This window comes from Aphis gossypii, chromosome X (assembly GCF_020184175.1).
Source record: "Aphis gossypii isolate Hap1 chromosome X, ASM2018417v2, whole genome shotgun sequence".
Taxonomy (NCBI): Eukaryota; Metazoa; Arthropoda; class Insecta; order Hemiptera; family Aphididae; genus Aphis; species Aphis gossypii.
Window position 1 is genome coordinate 57,746,976 of NC_065533.1, and position 21,546 is coordinate 57,768,521.

General features: G+C 24.1%; 1 protein-coding gene across 5 annotated transcripts in view; it reads right to left on the reverse strand.

Moving 5' to 3' along the window:
• LOC114125154 (phosphofurin acidic cluster sorting protein 1) overlaps positions 1-21,546 on the reverse strand; it is a 30,505-nt gene that overhangs the window by 5,444 nt on the left and 3,515 nt on the right. For 3 of the 5 annotated variants that reach the window (XR_007605491.1, XR_007605490.1, XM_027988676.2), the window contains exons 2-9: positions 6,471-6,561; positions 6,291-6,380; positions 6,090-6,215; positions 5,870-6,008; positions 5,620-5,741; positions 5,422-5,530; positions 5,182-5,349; positions 3,020-3,079 (exon numbers count right to left, since the gene is read on the reverse strand). Coding sequence is in view for 1 of the 5 variants with exons in the window: in XM_027988676.2 (XP_027844477.1) it covers positions 3,020-3,079; positions 5,182-5,349; positions 5,422-5,530; positions 5,620-5,741; positions 5,870-6,008; positions 6,090-6,215; positions 6,291-6,380; positions 6,471-6,561 (905 nt within the window). In the remaining 4 variants the exon portion in view is untranslated. Of the gene's footprint in view, positions 1-3,019; positions 3,080-5,181; positions 5,350-5,421; positions 5,531-5,619; positions 5,742-5,869; positions 6,009-6,089; positions 6,216-6,290; positions 6,381-6,470; positions 6,562-12,474; positions 12,507-21,546 lie in introns of those variants that run through there. The other 2 variants (XR_007605493.1, XR_007605492.1) reach the window with 2 other exon arrangements.

Sequence of the window (21,546 nt, forward strand, 5' to 3'; positions counted from 1 at the left end):
TAAACAAAAATAGGTACGTACTTATATATACAGTGCGGATTAACATCAACGTTCTATCATATAAAGTTGTGTTAAAAAAATGATAACTGAACAGTAAAGAAATCTTTTGATTTATTTTCACAAAAAGTGAAATTAAAAAAAAAAAGGAATTATGAATCATCTTATAATTTGATTATATTTTTAGTGTTCAAAAATAGTCTTATTAGCTCGTAACTCTTTTATTTAGGCCAAAAAGGACGATTGTTTATTTGAAATAATATATACATTATACAAACATACTCCTAGACAACAGTAAAATTAATCGAAATAGAATAAAAACGTTATAAACAACAAACATGACGGACGATTGCAGAAATAGTAGAAATTAAAAGTTAAAACCTAATTTAAGTTCATATTTTTGAGGGGTGTTAAATTTTAAACTCTGGGATGCCCTTGCCCTAGCACCTCCCCCACAGAAGTTTTTAGTGGCTATTGTTATGAAGTTCTATGCCCACGAACGTTTGTCTTCGCAGTTGCCGCACTTAAGTGTTTGTCACTCGTGCGTTAATTAAAAATTTGTTTTATTTTTTATTAGCAGAATTTATTTTCACAATAACTGCGTTCACGTTGTGCCATTTAAATTTATTCATACATATTAAGTGCGAAATAAACGCGTTGTATTACGCGACAACAATATGTGTGTGATTTAATTACAATTTAATGTTCGTGCTTATAGTTTATATTGTTATTATTATTGCGCCGACAAACTGTTCTAAGAAAAACACTATAGACCGAATCTCGCACCGTTATACAAGGTCCGGGTAATTGTTTCCGTTTGTGTGCGTTCGATAAAACATTCATTCATTATTCAATTAACACGTTCGTTTACGATTTTCAATGTCGTGAATTAAAATCGAGTTCCAAGAAAAATAGAAATAGCATAAATGCACTAACAGGTACAATAACGATGGTTTTCATAGTAAACGTTTCAAAACTATATTGGATAGACAGGTACCTATTAAATAATTTATAACTTTGATTTTATATTTAAAATTTTTTTTTTAATGCATAAAATTAATAAACAAACATTTATTTAGGTTATATGATTGCGAAGTAAAAAATCTCACGAATTTTAACCAAACCTTCATTCACACCTCACAGGGCAGATACATTATCGGAGATCTTATATCAGAGACAGTATTTCACTATATTTCCGAATGTGGTTTTTATTCAACTATAGATTTTGAACTCCCCGGTCACCGAGACACCGATAGCTCTAATTTCGCAAAACCATCGTTTAGCAAATAATTAAAAAGCGTGTAGGCTTAATCAAACGGTGGTGAATTGGATTAACAAATATCGTCATTTGTTCGACACTGCAGTGTACTACCTACCTAGTAAAAATGTAGAATAAGTCTAGGGACGTAAAGCATATATTAAATTTAATACAAATACATAGCTATGGCGTTTAACGTGATGAAAATAGGCTTAAGAATTGAATTAACTAAAACAAACACGTGCCGGCAATGATGAATGGAACTGATTATATGGTGGTGTATTATAGAGAGAAAAGTATCGTTGAAATGGTTAAGGCGTATAAAACGGCGAATTTAACATTTCAACATCAAGAGAAGTGGATCGAATGGAAGGCCATAACGATCAAGGTATAATAGAGATAGGTACACGAAGTCATGCAAACATGGTTGATTTATGTTTGTAATGTGTATTAATGTATTATAATTTATAATAGATGATAAAATGAAATAGTGGTGAATAGAACTTAGTAAGAGGACGAGGACTCCTATAGAATTAAAGCAAAAGCAACTGATTTTTTGCCAGAATTATTGTCAATATACATATAAATTTGTGATTTATGAACATAATTAAAATGGGTTGTGAAAAATATGGTTTGATACATCGAAACGTCCAGATAAACTTTTGATTTTAAGTGGAAAATGTAATAAAACTACATGAAATAGTTTTTATAATTTAAATTATTCCAGTTCGGATTAATGAGTTATGGTACTCACGTAACGTTGAAAACGAACTATATAGTGAGGTTAGAAATACAAGCATTACAATATTACAACACAAAATGTCAAAATATATACTGTTAATATTAGTAATAATTATAATTAAAAACTTTAAACTAATATTTAAATAGAATTATATGTATATCTATAAAGCACTATGTTAGTAAGTATATTAAAATACAATGTAATTTTTTAACTTCACTTTTTATTATTCTAGTCAATTATGTTTTTAAATTTTATTAATTTTTTATTAGTCGTTTTTAAAGTAGAACTAACATTTTTTTCTAAAAATATATCTTAACAGATATAATGATCCAATATTTATTAATAACTTTAAAATTTAAGAGTATTTAAAGTTTGATGTGTTGAAAAAAAGTACAAAATGGGGAGAAAAAAATGCCAATAAGCATAACTATGATTATTCAAATATTAAAAAGGTATTAAATTAAAAGGTAAAATAAAGTGAATTGTATGTTTATAGTTCAATACTAACAGAACTGAAAATTAATAAAAAAAAAAAACAAAAGTTATTTTAATTAAAAATAAGAGTTACAGTTATGAAAAAACAGCAAGAATACCAAGATAAAAAAAAATGTAGTCCCATAACATAAAATAAATATTACTTACTTCATAAAAAAACACAATAATTAACTGAGATTATGAGTGTTGTGTTAAAATAATCACTGTAGATTAATATTTCTTTATCATGCACATGCAATTTAGTAGTAAGTACTAATTACTAATAAATATATTAATAACTAATAAGTAATATTAAATATTTACAAATTTAAAAAATAAAAATAACAACAAATATTTATTATATAATAATTATTGTAATGTGTAAATTACTATTAAAAATGGGAATTGTATTGTTAAAATGTTGTCTTAAAAGAATAATATAGAAATTGTTAGTAATATTAAGTGCATTGGATATAAAGAAAATACAACAAAAGAAGATACTTTGTGCTTATAACTGCATTTTGATCGGGAATTTTCATAGTGCTAACCTTTGGTTCTGTTGTAGGGCGGAAAACTTGTGGTGTGACTTTTCTTATGGGAATGCCGTCCTAGTGACAGGGTGAAAAAATATAAAAATAATTTAAGTGAATAATATTTTTAAACAATATTTGAATAAAAAACAAAATTATGTTACAATACAATACAATACAATACAATACAATATAAATAAATTAGAATAATTAGTGATGGACACAATCTAACGCAAAACTGTTTGCATTATTTTTAATTATTTTTTATGATTCACAAATATATAATATAATATATTAAATCGAGTTATCTGTTTCAGTTTTAAAAGTTATAATTAGTTAGAAATATAGATTACAAATTAATAATCATCAAAAATTACTGTATAAACATTAAGATTAATAAAACACACTCAAGCTAATATTATAATCAAATTATGTAATTAGAATATTTTCATGTCATAAATTGTAAGATTAAGTATTTTTGTTGTAACAAAATTATATCAACTGTGAATACCAAATTAAAAATTCAAGAGAACTATAAATATAGAAAGTAAGATTGTTCCACCACTATTATACATTCATATAAAACAATATAATATATTATGTGATAATGACCTATCAACGGAACTGTATACATATATTAAATCTAATATACAATTTATAAAAAAAATACAAGTAATAGCAATAAATAATAATATAACAACAAAAACAACAACTATACAAGTATTATATACAGTATTAAATATATATAAATATATCTATATTCTATATGTATATGTATATATATTAATATTATATATAATGTAAAGATTAAGAAAAATATAATACCAGTGTATTCCCTAAACTTGTGATGTTCAAAAATGTGTAATATGTAAATAGTGTAATATAAAGTACATTTTTTTTTTCTAAACTACAACAAATTGTGTTTTTGTTATACCTTAGCGCGCACAAAGAGCTGAAAGCTTGTTATATAAGGCAACGTTTGTAATACAAGTTGTTTTCGTAGTGGCTAACGATAAACAAGCGCAAATCATTCAAACCGTTGGCAAAGCATACCGCTAGAGCTTCTCGTCAAAATGTTGCGGTCATATTAAATGTTTTATTAATTACAAATTAAATGACACATCAACACACTTAATTCAATATATAAAAATATTAGATATAATGACACAGTGCCATTTATTAACACATTGTCATTCATAAAATATGCAAATATACATCGAGTTCATAGCGAACAAACAGAAGAATCATTCACATGCTAATTTTTCAGGGTAATAATTAAATATTGTAAACACGTGGTTAATTCGGTAGATCCAAATTTCTCTTACTACGTGTTGTTAAAATATTTAATCAGTTAATTACAAAACCCGATTTTCAAGCAATATCATTTAAAATGTTATTTCAGAAATCTTTTATCTAAAAATCTTTTATTCAAATTATAGAAGGAGCCAAAAGGCATTAGTTGACAACATTAGATAAACACTTTATAATTTAAGTACCTCAAAACTCGATGTTTTGTATTTAATAGTAGATTCAATACCTTTTTTTTTTTTAAATAAATTATTATATGACTTAAAGTTAGAAACTTAATGTATAATACAAGTTATTTATATAATATGTATGCCATATGGATACCAAATATTTGAAAAATATACTTAATAGTATCATATAAGGATAATTATTTAACTACTTCAAATCTTTATAAGTATCACAATTACATAACAATTTATTTTTTAATTATGGTTTACTATATACAACTACAAATAACAAATTTTGTATCATTGAGTGTCTACACATATTATAGCAAAAAACATAAACATTTAATATGATAAATATTGAATATTTTAGTTATATTATGTAGACAAACAAAATACAATTATGTTATGTAAATAAATAAATCATTCTACTCCATCAACTTAATAAATATTTGTTTTGGGCCATCTCTACACAAATAGTAAATAAACTTCTAAGAATAATAAAATAAATAAACTTGATTGAAACAATAAAATATTATTTTCTTTTATTTAAAAATACAATTAGGTACTGTTGATTTTAAAAAAAATTGGGTTTACTATATAAGTTTAAAATTAAAAATATAATTTTGTGAAATGTACACATATCAACATGTACAATGGATACACCGTGTTTTGAGATACTCTTTGGTTATAATTTGTATTACAAACCTGAGATGCCTTCGTGTATCATATTTGTGCGAGAACTTGAAAAGAATGGACGAAGTGACGGTTTTGGTGTAGATAAAATAGATAATGTATCTAAGTCAGGTCCAGAATCGCTCAAATCTTCTAGTTCCTCAAAAAGATCTTCAATATCCGCTGGATCCATGTCACCGCCTAAAACAACAGTGATACACACACATTGAATTAACATAAATAAATGATACAAAATTTATTTATCAAATATACCTGACAATTTTTGACTTATGGTCTCCCTATCATTTTCTAATGCATGCAAATCTTCATTAACTCTGAACCTTTTAAGAAGTGCAATAAACTTTTGTTTCAGATTTCTTTGCTGTCAATAAAGTAAAAAAAAAATTGCATTAAATTTTAATACATTATTAAAATCAAGATCACTGAAAAAAACATATTAATTTAAATTACTCTTGCATTTCCAGTCGCAATATTTTTCTTTCTTCGTCTATCTTCCAAAGTTGGTTCAGAATCAGATGCTTCTTCTCCACTACTAAATTCTTCATCTTCATCAGAATAATCTTGACCCCTTCCTACACAATTTGAAATAACTCATTCATTATATTTTATACCTGAACATTTTAATATTGTATCGAACCAATTACTACCATGTAATTACATATAATTTTTTTATTGTAAATATTTTTATTTAATTAATTACCAATAACAGGTTTAGTAGCATCTTCGTGATCCACAGGTTGACTATTTAGGCACATGATATATACACGGCCAATAAGAGACTTGGGATCTTTGGGATCACTTAAAAGTTCTAGTTCGAGATCAAGAGGTCTTTGTAGTACCTGAACAAAAATAGTAAGTTTGAAATGTATGAAGTGTACACATATAAATGTGTGTCTATATTTATAAATTGATATAATTACAAGTGACATATTAATAACTCCTTCGGCCAATGTTTTAAAGCCAAGTATAGTACGGTTTTTGTACTTTTTTCGCCGTTGAAGCATTACGTGCAATTTGTTAACGTCTCGTTTCAAAAAGTGCGGATACTGCGAAACAAACACATATTAAGAATTATAGTGATTCCCTAGTATTTAATATCTAATAGAAATTAAATTAGATACCTGAAGACAGAAATTTAACTGCAATTCTATTTCGAGGGATCCATTTACGTTTAAGGGCAATTCATTTGTTCGTAAGGTTCTCTTTGATCCCTTAATTTTATACAATTAGATTAAACAAACAAATATTTATTGAGTTATGCGTTTTTATTTAAAATAGTTAATTAAATTTATAATACGCACTTGCATTTTTACAGCTATAGTCAACGAAGATGACATATCCGATCCCAGTGGTTTGGTTAGTACCAGTTTTGTTAAATTCATTGAACATACTCTAAAACATAATTATTACATTTTTGATTAAAATAATTGTATACATAATAATATTAGTTAAAGATCTGTGGTATAGTAACTTGAGATTCGTATTTAGATAAAATATTTAATTAATATTTTGAGAGTAAATTCTACATATTAATACAATTTTCATTATTGAAAACAAGACGAATGAAGTGCATTTGTGCAAAGACGAGTTTTAAATAATCAATATGCTTATCAAAGCACAATTTTAGAAAAATAACTATATAATACAACTTGAATTACATTTTTAAATATTAATCTAGACAATGATAATTTTATTATCTAAATCAACAAACTTGCCCAAACAGTTTTTACGACCAATATTTTATTCAAATAGATAATTTTTATACATATAATAAAGGGTTCAGTTTTATTACATTTTAATGTGTAATAGATATTAGCTAGGTAAGAAATTAATAAGAATCTATCGAAAAATATCTCAAACGAAATATATTATAATTGTAAATTAATTAAATGTTTATAAATATATTGTAGGTAAGAGTTTATAAAATTTAACAGCAAGCAGATAGTTATTTTCTTTTTTAAGGGTATTTTACATAGATATAGCACAATTTCTAAGATACATCTCAGTTATTTCAATGGAAATGGGAATTAACTCCGGTTGTTACAATTATTAAATCCGGCGCTGTAAACCTATAAATAATTTAAAAAAAAGTTGTTAAGAGTGGTGTACATTATTGAGTAACCCATTTGTAATTGAATATAAATAACTAATTATATAAACAATAATCGTTAACATATGAATTACTTTAATATATACATTTTACATAAATAATTGAACAAATATCTATTCTTATTTATAGTTTTGGAATAGGATTGAAGTATACAACATAAAGCTGAAAATCTACTGCTAACATAACATAATTTATTGGAAAAAAAAATTAATTGTACATAAAAATGGAAGTTGATTAAAAATATACAAATCATACAATTATTTAATGTATTTATAATGTAAACCAGTCTCTATTTCTATGTTATTCCGATTGATCAACATACTGTACATAATATATAGTACGTGAGTACCTATACGCGTTAGTTCTATATTGATAAATTATAAAATGAACTACTGACGAAATATTTACTTTAATTTGTTAACTTAATAATAAATTTAGAGTCAATTGTAACCTATTTCTAATGACAATATATTTTAAAATATTAGAAATTAGAATATAATCATAGGCGTGCGCACGGGTGTTGCAGGGTATGCTATAGCAACACCTGCGGGCTGCAAACACTCACAATTTTTATTTTTTCTAACTAAAAATAGTTAGTAACGTAGTAGTTAAAATTTACAAAATAAGAAACATTACAAAAGACGTCTAGCATTGTAATAATAATAATAATATGTAATGACGTATTGTATAAAATAAATGACATTTTTGTATTAATCAAATAAATAATATGTATTGACTTATTAAATATAATTTTGAGCAACACCTACCACTAAGTCCTGTGCACGCCTATGAATATGATATCAGTATGGATAATATGTATAATAATAATTAATAAAGGCGCATGATTTAGATTACAACATAATAATCAATTTAGAATTACACTTTTTTTTTAGATAAGTTTTAAATTTTTTAATTCAATTATTTTCTGTTAAACTATACCGTGCAAGTATTATTATGTAATTTATATTATATTATAATACCTTATAAGCCCCCCGAGTTCCTATAATAAATAAATAAATAATGAATACAATGTTATCTGACTTTGTTGTATAATAATATAAGACAATGGAAAATAATACTTCAAATTACAGGTGAATAATGTTTATTGTATTGAATACTTAGAATTTATGTAATAATAAAATCATCGTTCATCGTCAATAAACTAACCAAAATAAAAGTCCAGTCAACCTGTCATTATGAATAATGATAGACATTGAAATATATAGTCCCTATAATATCGTTTAAATTGAAATAAGTGACTAATTTCGTAAATAATGACTTCAGTGTAATTGGTAAGAATAAATCAATAAAAAAAAATAATAAAATTTAACGTTCAAATCGTAGAAATAATATTATTATTATTTTTTCTAACAAAATGGAGTGGGCAGGCCACGTCTGGAAAGCCGACAACAGTATTGACAAGACGGTATTTGTAAATAATTTAAACAGAAAAAGATCGCGTGGTAGACAAAAGCAACGTTGGTTAGATACAATCAAAAGAGATATGAAGAAGCTGAGACCAGATTGGAATGAAGACATGAACCATGCGTATAATAGAGAAGAATGGAAGAATTTAGTATTGACAGCACAGGGCCTAAATGGCATGTAACGTTAAAAACAAAAAAAAAATTTTAACAAAATAATTGTTCAATAAACAAATTAATAATTGCAAATGAAAATTGATTAGTTTTAAAATACTTCTAAGTCTCACATTTTACGTTAAAAATATTCGTTTTAGCTGGAGGAGGTATATTTATGTAGGTCTCTATTACAACTTTAACACAGAATGATAATTTTACGTTCAAAATTTGTTTTAAAACTGTTTTTCACAGTTTGCATTAGAAAGAGTAGATTTTGGACTGAGCAATATATCGTTTTTATTTATTCGATATCAGAACTACAAAGAAAGTTATTCAAGCTTGAACACAAAAATAATGGAATATGTAACAATAAGAACTTTTTTCGTATTAATAACATATTAAAATATGTATTGAATTAAAAATGATGTAGCACAGCCAATTTTTTCCTTTTTATAGTGTGAAAATTAGGTAGTTAACTTGGATTACAGTCCTAGTGATTCTTGCCCTCGTAAAACGGTTTTTAACATGTTGTATATTTGTAAGACGGAGACAACACATGCGAGTGAAGCGTCCTCTTAAATTAATTAATAAGTAAATACGAATGTAATCTTTTGAAGTGTGCACAGAATGTATGTTATGTTATTTCATAGATAATAAATAAATAGATGGGTCATTTGAGCTTATCGTGTAATGAGGATTAAGTGGATGTATAAGTATTATGTAATAGTATTTGCAAGAAAGTGAAGACATAGATATAGACGTATCAATATAATATTATATATTATTTTAGGCTGACCTTTTAACGTCAGTCTCTCTTATCCTATCATAACTACGATCCTATATAGACATGCAGTAATTAGTATTTGTATAAATAATTCATATTTATAATCTATCAATATTCGGTATATCGATGTAAAAAAAGTTAAAATAAATTCAAGCAAATAAAACTATTCCTAAACCAATTATTATAACTATATAGTAAGCCTGTTCAGTAATGTGAGAGCAGGTAAAAATAATAGTAAAATCAGTAAGGATGAACTAGTTATTAATAAAGATCACCAGGGCATAAAAGCCATAAAATAATAATTTTAAACATCGGGATTTGGGAATCTCTATTAGGTTAAGTAAACAAAATTTAAACATACATTGTTTTATCATTAACTAAATTATTAAAACGTTAAAAAATGAACAAGATTTTCAAAAACTGTTTCAATATAATTTGTGTAAAAATTTTAAAATATACTTATTGCAATAACGTATTTAATGTAATGTAAAATTACAATGTACATTTTGGGGTACATTTAATGTGCAATAAATAAAATTTACAATTGCTGAACATGTGAATAATTTATTTTACATTTTTATCAATTATTCGCAGCCATTATTATTTGTTCACTAATTATGTGCTGATAGTAATTATTATGTTTTAAACGTCAATATTAGCTGCAACTATTAATAACTGAACAACATCCAATTTAATTCAATGTTAAAAAAAAATTATAACTATAAAATGATTCAACTATATCTATTTGTGATGCATTTTAGTTTTTGTTTTAAGAAATATTAACAATTTAAAAATTATTAGCTAGGAGTTAAAGTAAAATACTATTTTTTTCTCGAAAATTATTAACGTTTTCGAAAATATTTTTAAATTTATACTTACTCCAAAATAGAATTAAAATATTTTTCTAAAAATTTAAATATCTATAGAAAAATCAATTTTTTAACAAGTATACTTGGTTAATTAGTATTTTAAGTCTATATCGATCAATGGATGGAATGGTACAACTGGTACAAGAATAAGTAAATCACAAATTTTTGGACAATTATTGCGCTCATAAATTTTAAATAATTTTAATAAATTAACTATACTCGTTTAAAATTCGATTTTTATTCATGAAAATTCTCAAATAAATATTTCTCTATGATAGTCGGTTGATATACTATGATAATATAGCAAAAATGAAGAATGATACTTATTTTAAATCTGTAGAGGTACCTACATTACGCATTTAAGTACATAATTTATTTAAATTAAAATAATTTATTTTTGTTACTTTTAAATATAACTAACTCTTTATTTATATTTTATTTAGATACGTTATTCTAACTATGTAAAATGTAAATTTTACACCTTTGAAGTAAAAATTACTTTATACAATTATTACACAGAAACAATATAGAATGTTATAGGATACCAATTATTACAGCTAATCGTAAATTTCAACTTCTACAACTACTAATTATAACAGATAAATAAATACACATAATTGAATTACATCATGGGATGAATATTAATCCATAACCCAAATGTTGATTAAAACATTATTTTTTAAATGCCTAAAATAATTATGATAAAATTAAAATCATATAAAAAAAAAGAACTTCCATATTTTATTTTAAGTATGTAATCATAAATTTAGAACATAATATAATGTTTACCTAAGCATAAATATGTTTATCATAAAAATCATTATAAATTTTCTTAGAGTTTAATATAAAAGTGCTCTACCTATGTCCTATACGTATCCTTTAATTATGGTTATTAAATGGTTTAAAAATAAGATGCAGGGATAATTTTAAACAATAATTTTACAAGTCAATATAATAATGTACATTTTTTGTCAACACATTTTGCTGATAGCAATTTATTGTAAGTGTAATATACACTAAAACCTCAATTTACAATAGTTATAGAAGTTATAAGTTTATAATCTTAAAATAAAAACAGTAGGTACCTATTGAATAAGACTATTAGTATAATACATTATAATTTGTTAACCTTATTTTTAAATGAACGTTTTAAAATTCATATCTATATAATTATAAATGAAAAGTATAACGAATATAAACTAATTGATTTTTAAAGCAGGCACCTAAGTAAAACACTAAAAACCATATTCATTAGTAAAATATTGTTTTAAAAGACATCGTAATATTGTATGTAAAATTGTATACCTAGGTGTTATAATATTAATTATGTATATTTTATAAATACGTATGACAATATCAATTAATATATACATAGTACTACATCAGATGATTATAGTGTAGGTACTATTAGGGTATAAGCACTATTTATTGTATTATTAAACAAAAACAAGCTACATATAAATGAAACGTTTTATTCTTATGATTGAAAAGTTATAACATTTTTAATTATTTATATCGATATGAATACATAACTTATTATGATCATGAAAAATGATATTGAAATGGAAGTACATACGTATTTAAAAAATAGAAATAAATAAAAATTGGAGAGAATAAAAAGAAAATGTAAGCTCGATAAAAAAAATACATTTCAGTAGGTACTATTAATACATTTGATTTATGAAATTTAGTAAAGAATTTGAATTTATAGTCTCATTAGAATTTAATGTCATTTTCAATTTCATTCCAATATTTTGAAAATAATCATCATTAGGGCACGGATATTATAGTACTAAAAAAATAGTAAATTTGATTGCAGTATTGCATTAAAAAATATCAAAAATTGCACTTAAAATATTAAAAATTGTACTAAAAAATAACAACGTTTTGTTATAAATATTTTAAGTTATTGTTATAAATTATAATCTAAAATTCTACCAAAAAAATATACATACACGATACACAACTACATTATACATTATATTATAACCATGTCATCATCATAAATGTATATTATACATCATTGCATTGCACTATAAGTGTTTATTTTAAATCACATGAAAACACATTCTCATAGAATAATACGTAATATTTTACAACAGTAGAAATGGTTGGCTTAATTTTCGACATATTTAACTATAACAGAACACAATCGTTTAAAATTCACGGAATGACTGAAGAACAAATTATACGGTTAAGCAGTCACATTTAACAAATTATTTTGTATTTTAATATTTTATTGAATACTTAGCGACTTGATATTATCTTTATTTCGATAAGATACCACTATAACTATATACTAATATACTATACTAGTAATTGGATTTTATGACTGGAGATATTATAGTAATATCCTATCTATACGACTGTCAAGTGTCAACTTAAGCTAAAATAGTTGTATAAATGAGTAAATTCAACAAAATTGAAATTGCTCTTAAAACTTTTAGATTTAAATTTGTACTCTTATGAAAAATATTTAAAACTTGCTTAGCAATAAATTGAAAAAGTAGAAAAATGTTGCAAATGAAACATCATCTGTGCCCTAATTAATCATAATCAAATAAGACGACTTTACCCTTTTATAAACAAAAATTTATAGGTATATTAGTAAGTTATCGGTTTATTATTTATTATTTTAAGTCTACAAACGACGTATTGACGATTATGTAGATGATGTAAGTATCCGTTATCCAAATCGGGTTCCAAGCCACTCCTTATTCAAGAATAGTAAACAACAAATATAGTTTTGATAACAGATTCAGTTGTTTGTGTATTAAATTATATAGTTACGACGCACGCAGAAGTGTTGTGAAATGTTTTTTTAAAAATAATAATTCAATACACCTACATTTACTTAAGAATAGTAAACATACTTAATATTGAGTTTGGTTAATATTCAAAAAGCATATACATTTAATATTTAATATTATTAATAAATAAATACAAATACGTGAATCACGATTAAAATATAAGAAAACCACTAAAAACATATAACAATTTAGGAGTAATGTGGGAACTAGGGCTTAAATATTATAAAGTATTGATAAAACATTATACACGAAAAATACTTTCAAAATACTGGATCTAATTATATTTTCTTTAAATTGAAAATAAAAGTACCTAATAATTATTTAATTTATACATAATTTATGACAAAATTGAATTCAACTACTAGGTTATATTATTATTATTTATTTATTTTTATTTTTAATCCTTTCAATTTTGAATCATACAAATTTTTTCTACAGAGTTACGCATTTTGGCCAATCCATTACATTTAGTTTCAAAAATTTGTACGACACTTCAAAAAATACTTATAAGTATTATAATAGGTAACTTGAATCAGTCGAATCATTGCTGTATCGTTTAGTTTTAATTAAATTTTAACAAATTAAATTAGTAATGAACATACTTTATCACTGTTTTTTAAACGAAAAATAAAATATCCTACTAAGCAACCTCGAATCATTTTAGTTTTATTACAAATGAGTAAGATGGTTAAAACATTGGCTTTTATCCAAAAAATATTCAAGAATGGCCTTATACCTATAAATTTATGTATATTATACAATTAACTTTTATTTTATAATAGAATGTTTATTATAGATATTCTATTATCTATTTTACATGTCAACTATTGATATAAAAATAACCCAAGTGCCTTTAAGAATAATGTTCCTTTATTAAGAATAATTAAAATAGTTTCAACTTACATTCAGTAAAATGTTTAACGTTCCATAGTTAATGCTAAAGGTAATAGAAGTATTTCATACAATATACAGATACTCAATGAAAATATATATCTTTTACTAAAAACTTCAATTCTTATACCAATTACCATTATAATTACCATTTTACCAACCACTTCAAACCAAAATGAATAAAACGAATTTTTTTTAATACACATGAATGAACCATTGCTTTATTAATATCAGTAACGGTTTTACTATTTTAAATTTCGTGTAAGATCAGTAATCACTAATTAGTAATTAGTAATCATTGCATAAGTTAATATGAAGCAAGCAGATTTTTTAAATGTATTGATAAAATACTTAATTAGTATATTTAATTTATATAGCTGCATACTAAAAAAGGATATAGTAATAATTTAAGGAGTGCACTGGCCAACCAAGGACTTATCGTGTGACACAATAATAGAGGATAAATAACTGGAATAAAAATATATTATGCTACGTGTATACAAGTATACAGTACATGCATAACACCGAACGTGCGTGTTTACTATAATATTTAGTCCGTATTTAGCCTGTTGATCCTAAAATCAATATCGATTAACACTGACGTCGTCTGCCTATTTTTTCATAACGCGATGTTGCGTAATAAAACAAGAATAGAAAAAAACACGTGCAGTATGTAAAGTTATGTATCAATCATTGTCTTGTGTTTCAAGAAGGTTGCCATAGCCACAAAAAGCTATGCGAGTCAATAAAAACTACATTAATCTGACCAATTCTTAACGTTTAACCCAGGTATTTCTAATGGAAAAACTGAAGATATATAAGTATATAACTTACAAAGAGCAGTGATTTCATTTTGCTAATCGTTTTTAAAGAAAATAACCATCTGTACATTGACTTTTAGCAAACTTATAGTTTTACGCAACCTTCATATCCTTGAATAGAACTTTAATTAAATAAAAATTTTTTTTTATTTTATGACAAATGACTAATGAGAATACATTGTGTCATTATTTAAAGAAGCAATAATTTCTAAAAAAATATTGTCATCATTTTTAAATTAGTAAATTCAATAAGTTAATAATATGTCAATATAAAATACAATGCAATGTTGTCTTTGATTGATACTTTAAAAATCAAGTAAAACTAAAACACAACATAGATAGTCAAAATTATTTAATAAATATAATATGATGTATTTATATCTATACCTACTAGTTTTTATAATAATTTTTCTTTAAATAATTAAAATATATTATATTGAATATTTTAGCACATACATAGGTTAAGTTAATTTTTAAAATTAATTATTTATTTGAGAATTCAGTTAAAAATGTTTTTATTCGACAATGCTATAAATGCTTTTTAATAATTTAATGTTCTTTATCACTCATTTTTATATTTTCAATGTGATTATAATATACGCATTCATTTATTAAAAAAATTGACCGGCATTTTTAGTGTAGCGACTTATTAAAAGCTATTACATGCGTAGATATATTAAAACGAATTAAAATGTATCATGGCAACCATCGAATGAACTATCGTTCAGTTTTAAATTCTAAATTTATATGAACCCATTTGAATGACACAACAAAAAAAAAATATATATATAACAGTTAAACACACTTTCATTCAATAACGTGTAAAATTCGTACCCGGAACCATACAATACTATTACAGTGATGTTGAAGTATATAAAAATATATATGTATAGTTATATTATATGTGAAATGGTAGGAACGGTATATAGTGAAAGTGTTCTATTGGGAAATTAAGTTAAACCGTATCACGATAGTGTGACAAATCGTTCGCAACCAAATTTCCACTAGATGATATTGATTAATACGAGATAGATTGTGGTTGGAAACTAACAATGCAGTAAACCGTCTTACAACAAACGAATTGAATGGATGTAAAATCTTTAAAAAATAAAATAAAATGGATACATTTTAATTTTCTATTATAGAAAGATACCATAATAATCAATGTAATTTTTATAAAAATATGTAAAATTATAATACAAACGCTCGTAAATAATTTTCAAATTGAAATTATGGAATATAATTCAATTATATATGCAGCAGAAACTTTTCATAAATGAATATGAACTAATAACGAATGAAATTTTTCTTTCGTATCCCTAAAAGCTTTCTTGAGTGCTTTTCATAGAAATAAAAATTAATACTCAATAACTATATAAGAATTAATTTTCAAACTTTTGTAACTTGTAAAAAATAATATAATATATTATCTATTATTTAAAATTTAGACCGTAAGCATAATAATATATTATACATTGGCAAATCTAAGATATTTAGTTAAAATATGTTCCTTCATAATACAAACTAAAAAAGTTGTGTTTATTTTTTTCTCGTTTTATTTATTTTTATAGTGCAGGTACTACGTCCACTGTAAGAAATATTCCTAGAATGATTAAAATAAATAAACTTTGGTTGTAAATATATTAGAACGTATAAGTATTAATTAATTATATTCAAATAAAGTACTTTAAAAAAATTACATGTGATCAATAGAATGTATGATAATATGATTAAAACTTTTAAGGACTTCCTTTTTATATATTATGTTCTATTATAAAATAATATACATGGCTATACGAAAACAGTATACATATAATAATATATGGTATTTACGTATTTACATACATACGTCATAATTAATATTATAAAGGAATAAAAAATATTTTATAATTGGTACACTGTTTATGCTTTTAAGTTATAATTTATAGTTGACATATTACAATTTTTTTTTTTTTAATCATAAAGGTTAGGTATAAAGCTATACATTTTACACTTACTATGAGCTATAGGGGGTCTTTTGATTAGAACTTAGAAAATATATTTCAAAAAAAGTTGATAATATCTATACTTTGAAGAGGAACTTTTGGAAAGTTTAGAAGTATAGTATTTTGTAGGTAAAAACCGATGTGTGAATGGAGTGGAGATTACATTTTAACTGGTAGAATTTGTAATACATAATATAATATGTATATTATGCACAATACTTGTTTTTAAAAATATATGACGAAATCATTTAAATATAAAACTAATATATAAAGAACTATACATATTTTGTTTCAAATGTGTGATAAAAATTATTGTGGGAAAGTAAAAATTTAAAATCGACATTTATATATTATAAGCAACACTATGCAACAGTCTATATATATATATATATATATTTATTACAATTTGAAATATTTAACTAGTTTAATGTTAAAAAAGATTAAATAAATAAATTTTATCACAGTTTTATTGAAAGGACGCATCTTTGTTGCACCAAATGTGTGTCTCAATCTTACAACATAGCGAATTTACGTTCAGCAATTCCAATTTTACGATGTTAGATCTAATAAATTACAGATAGTTGACCATTTATCAATCTTAAAGAAAAGGTAGCACGTTTTCCCTGCAGCGCCAGACGCAATGAAACGGCATGGTGACTACTGACTACTGACTAGACGCTAACCAGCAACGACTAAAATCTGTGTTGACATTAGACGTGTAATTTATTTATTAATTTTATTAAATTTATTTATTCTTTATTAAGAGAATTTAATAAGAGAGAAACAAACATTTTACGCATACAAATATCTAAAATCAAATTAAAATATGGTAAAAACCAATGTTCTTACTTCTTACCAAGTTTGACAATAGATCAATTCGCTTTAATAGGTAACTCCAAAAACTCTAATAAGTTATAACAATAACAACTAACAACATTAAAATGTAAATTGATGAACGCAAATTTATAATGTTGTACTCTGGTTGTACGTTTGTAACAACACGTCATGCGGGTGTGGCACCATCTTTACTACGGTAGTACAGTGTTAAATATAAATATAAATAAATCTAATAGTCTATTTTTAAATCACACACTGCTAATCTGACTAAAATGTACTAAACATTAAATTTGTAATGGAGTTATTTAGGTCTATTTAGGATTAATGAATATGTTATTATTTTGTTTCAGCAATGAGCAAATAGTATAAGTACCATTTGAACAACTAAAAAAAATTCGATTTTTCAAATTATCGAGAAAAACATGTCATTAAAATATTAAAAAACGGCGAAAACGAATAACTACCTATTCAATAAGATAAAAGAAATTTGTGTATTTTTTTCACTTACCTTTAGATAGGATAATGGTTTATATTATATTTTTTTATTAAATTTGAAAGCAATGACAAATTAAGAGAAAACGTTCAAAACTTCAATTATTAATATTTTTTTTTTATTATTCTAACACTGTAATTTTTCTAGTAACTTAAAAGAAAAAAACAAAATAATAATAATCGAAAAACTCATAAGCGTTTTAGTCAAGAAAATAATATGTTTCAACAACGTATAATTTGTATATAATACAACACAAGGAATGGAATTTGTTTATTTTAGAAACATACAATACACACATGTTTCAGGCAATGAATTGATGTATATATTTTTCAAAACTTTTAGGAGGTAAGCTAATGATGAACTGAACAAAAAATTTGAAGTACAGGACGAAAAATATCTTTTATATCCAATATAAAAAATAATATTTTTTAAATTATAAAAATTTGTATTAACGTTTGATTCTAAATTATTTCAATTTTATAAATAAAGTCATTGTTTTGATTAATATACAATAAAATATTTTTTGATAAAAAATTCACAGCATGCCGACATATTGTAATAGGTGTTTAACAAAGATAGCTAGATCATCATAAATCGATACAAGGTCGACTAACTTAAAGTATACAAAAATAAAACGATTTTGTTGTTAACAGTGCTAATTCATTGACTAATGATAATACAAGGTGATAAAACTAAAAAGCTCGGACGACACTGATTGTTCAAGGATAATGTTATATGAATAAATATAGTAGGCACTAGACACGCAGATATAACGACTACACAAGTAAGTTAACGACGATATCAATCCGTACAATTTTTTGTTTTATCTACGGATCAAGCATGCCGTTTTATGGGTTCGTAATAAAAGTAAAATTCATTCATTTGAATCTAACTACTAAAAGGATACCCTAAAAATAATTTGTTTAATGCATACAATAAGTTAAGCCATATAAAGACTAAAGTTGAAAAGTATCATTTTTCTACTATCATGAAATAAAAACTAACTTCATGTTTTATAAATTAATAAGCAATTTTTCTTGTATGTACATTTTTTAAGTGAATTTGTAATAGGTACATCCTTTTTTGGTATTTAACTATTTGGTACAATTTAAAATTTAAAATACATATTATTATAGCTTAAATTGCTTAAACCCTTAGTTTGTCTTTATTAAAGTACATGTTCTATAAACAATTGTTGTGTTAAAATGGTTTTCCCGCGGGAATGTTATGAAAATGTCACGGACAGACTCCTATAATGCTCAAACCACGTATCCTAATTCAATTGTTTTGTGGGAGGTTGTTACTAGGAAAACGAATTGTGAAACATTGTATTTGACACAAATTACATCACGATATAATTTACTTAATAGGGAATAATAATTTCATTAATGTTAGGTAGGTACTTGTTAACATATTATTTTATACGTGAGCGTAGATTACATTATATGAAAAATAATAATTAATAATTAAAAACACATATTTTAACATTTTTAATAATTCAATTTCTTTTTAAGGTAAATATATAAATTTCAAATTATGATTTATAAATAAATGAATAGCTAAGAGTAATGAGAATCTAAGTTAAAATATATTAAACACAAGAGAAAAAATAACATAGAAAATTGGATACCTACTTTGATAATGTTTGATTTCAAATAACTGTTACTAAACTTTGGTCAAGTTATGTATTTCGTAATATTAAATGCTATTATTCGAACTTAGAAAATAAAGTATCTAGTTTACTTCATGCAACTCAGTTTAATAATATTATTAGTAGGTATTATTCTTATAATATATTTAAAAGTAAAATATACGATCTTTATTAGAAATAATTGATTACATTACAATATCTAAATTGCCATAAATTAAAATTATTCGAAACAATTATAATTTATTATTTTAGGTTTAGATAAATTACTGAGAACATCGAAAAATGACTTTTTCAAGATACCGAAACTCGACAGTTAGGGTTAAGTATAATACCTATATGAAATTTTAAAAGGACTCCGTTTTTCTGACAAAACGACAAATAAAAACCAAAACGTCTTTATAAAACCAAAGTCTTAATACTTTTTATTTTGTTTGGAATTAAAATTATTTCTGTATCTGCCAGCAATTATTTAAAAAACATACTTGTACTAAAATAATCATTTTTAAATCGTTTTTTACAGATAATGATTGATCATTATTCATTACTATTACTATTCACTTTAAAAACATCTACTTTTGTTTTAACATACCCATTATTTTTTTTTTTTTTTTTTGACTCAGAGGGAAAATGTCCAGACTTCCGGAGTAAAAGAGAAAAGTATTCTATGTACCATTCGAATTTTAGAAATAAAATGTTTACCTTCACAAATATTTGGAAAAACGAATAAACATTTAAATTGATATGTACATTGTGCAGACATACTCATAGTTATAAACAATAATATGTTGTTTATTTATATAAACACTATTAAAAAACTATTATTTTAGTCCAATATAAAAATATACCCAAATCTCTAGAATATGTCAACAAAATTTGAATTTAGTTTAATAGTTTTATTTTTATATTTTCATAAGATTTATATGTACTATAAATATTGATAGACATACCTATTAATCAATACTGTTGTTAATATTTAATATTTTTCAAATTATCAATAAAAGCTAAAATAATATCGACAACTATTTAAGCAAATTAAAACGTTTTAGATTTTCTATTAACATTTTGCCAAAAGTTACTGAACTAAAAATAAAACAATGAGTATAAAATTAAAACAAAAATCAAACAAATTTACAATAACAAAAACAAAAACATGCCTCTTCTGGCAATCAGCCATTTTTCTACACTTAAAACTTTACATGGTTGAAAGAAATATAAATTATGTTCTACCTACAATATAATGTATGTTATGGCATCAACATAATATTTTAATATGCGGTTATTTTTTTATTTTTATTTTATCTCCTTTAATTTAGTTTTATACTAATTTTTATAATATGTATGACTATTTGTTAATAATGTATTTTTCAATTTAGATAAAATACAATCAACTCAAAAGCTTAGAAAACAATTGTAAAGTTTAACTATACAAATAAGATATTTTATACTCATATCCATAAAAACTGATTTATAATGACTGATAAACAAAGAATTAATTGTTACATGATAACAAAATTATTGTTTTGAGTAAAACTGAAAAACAATGTTC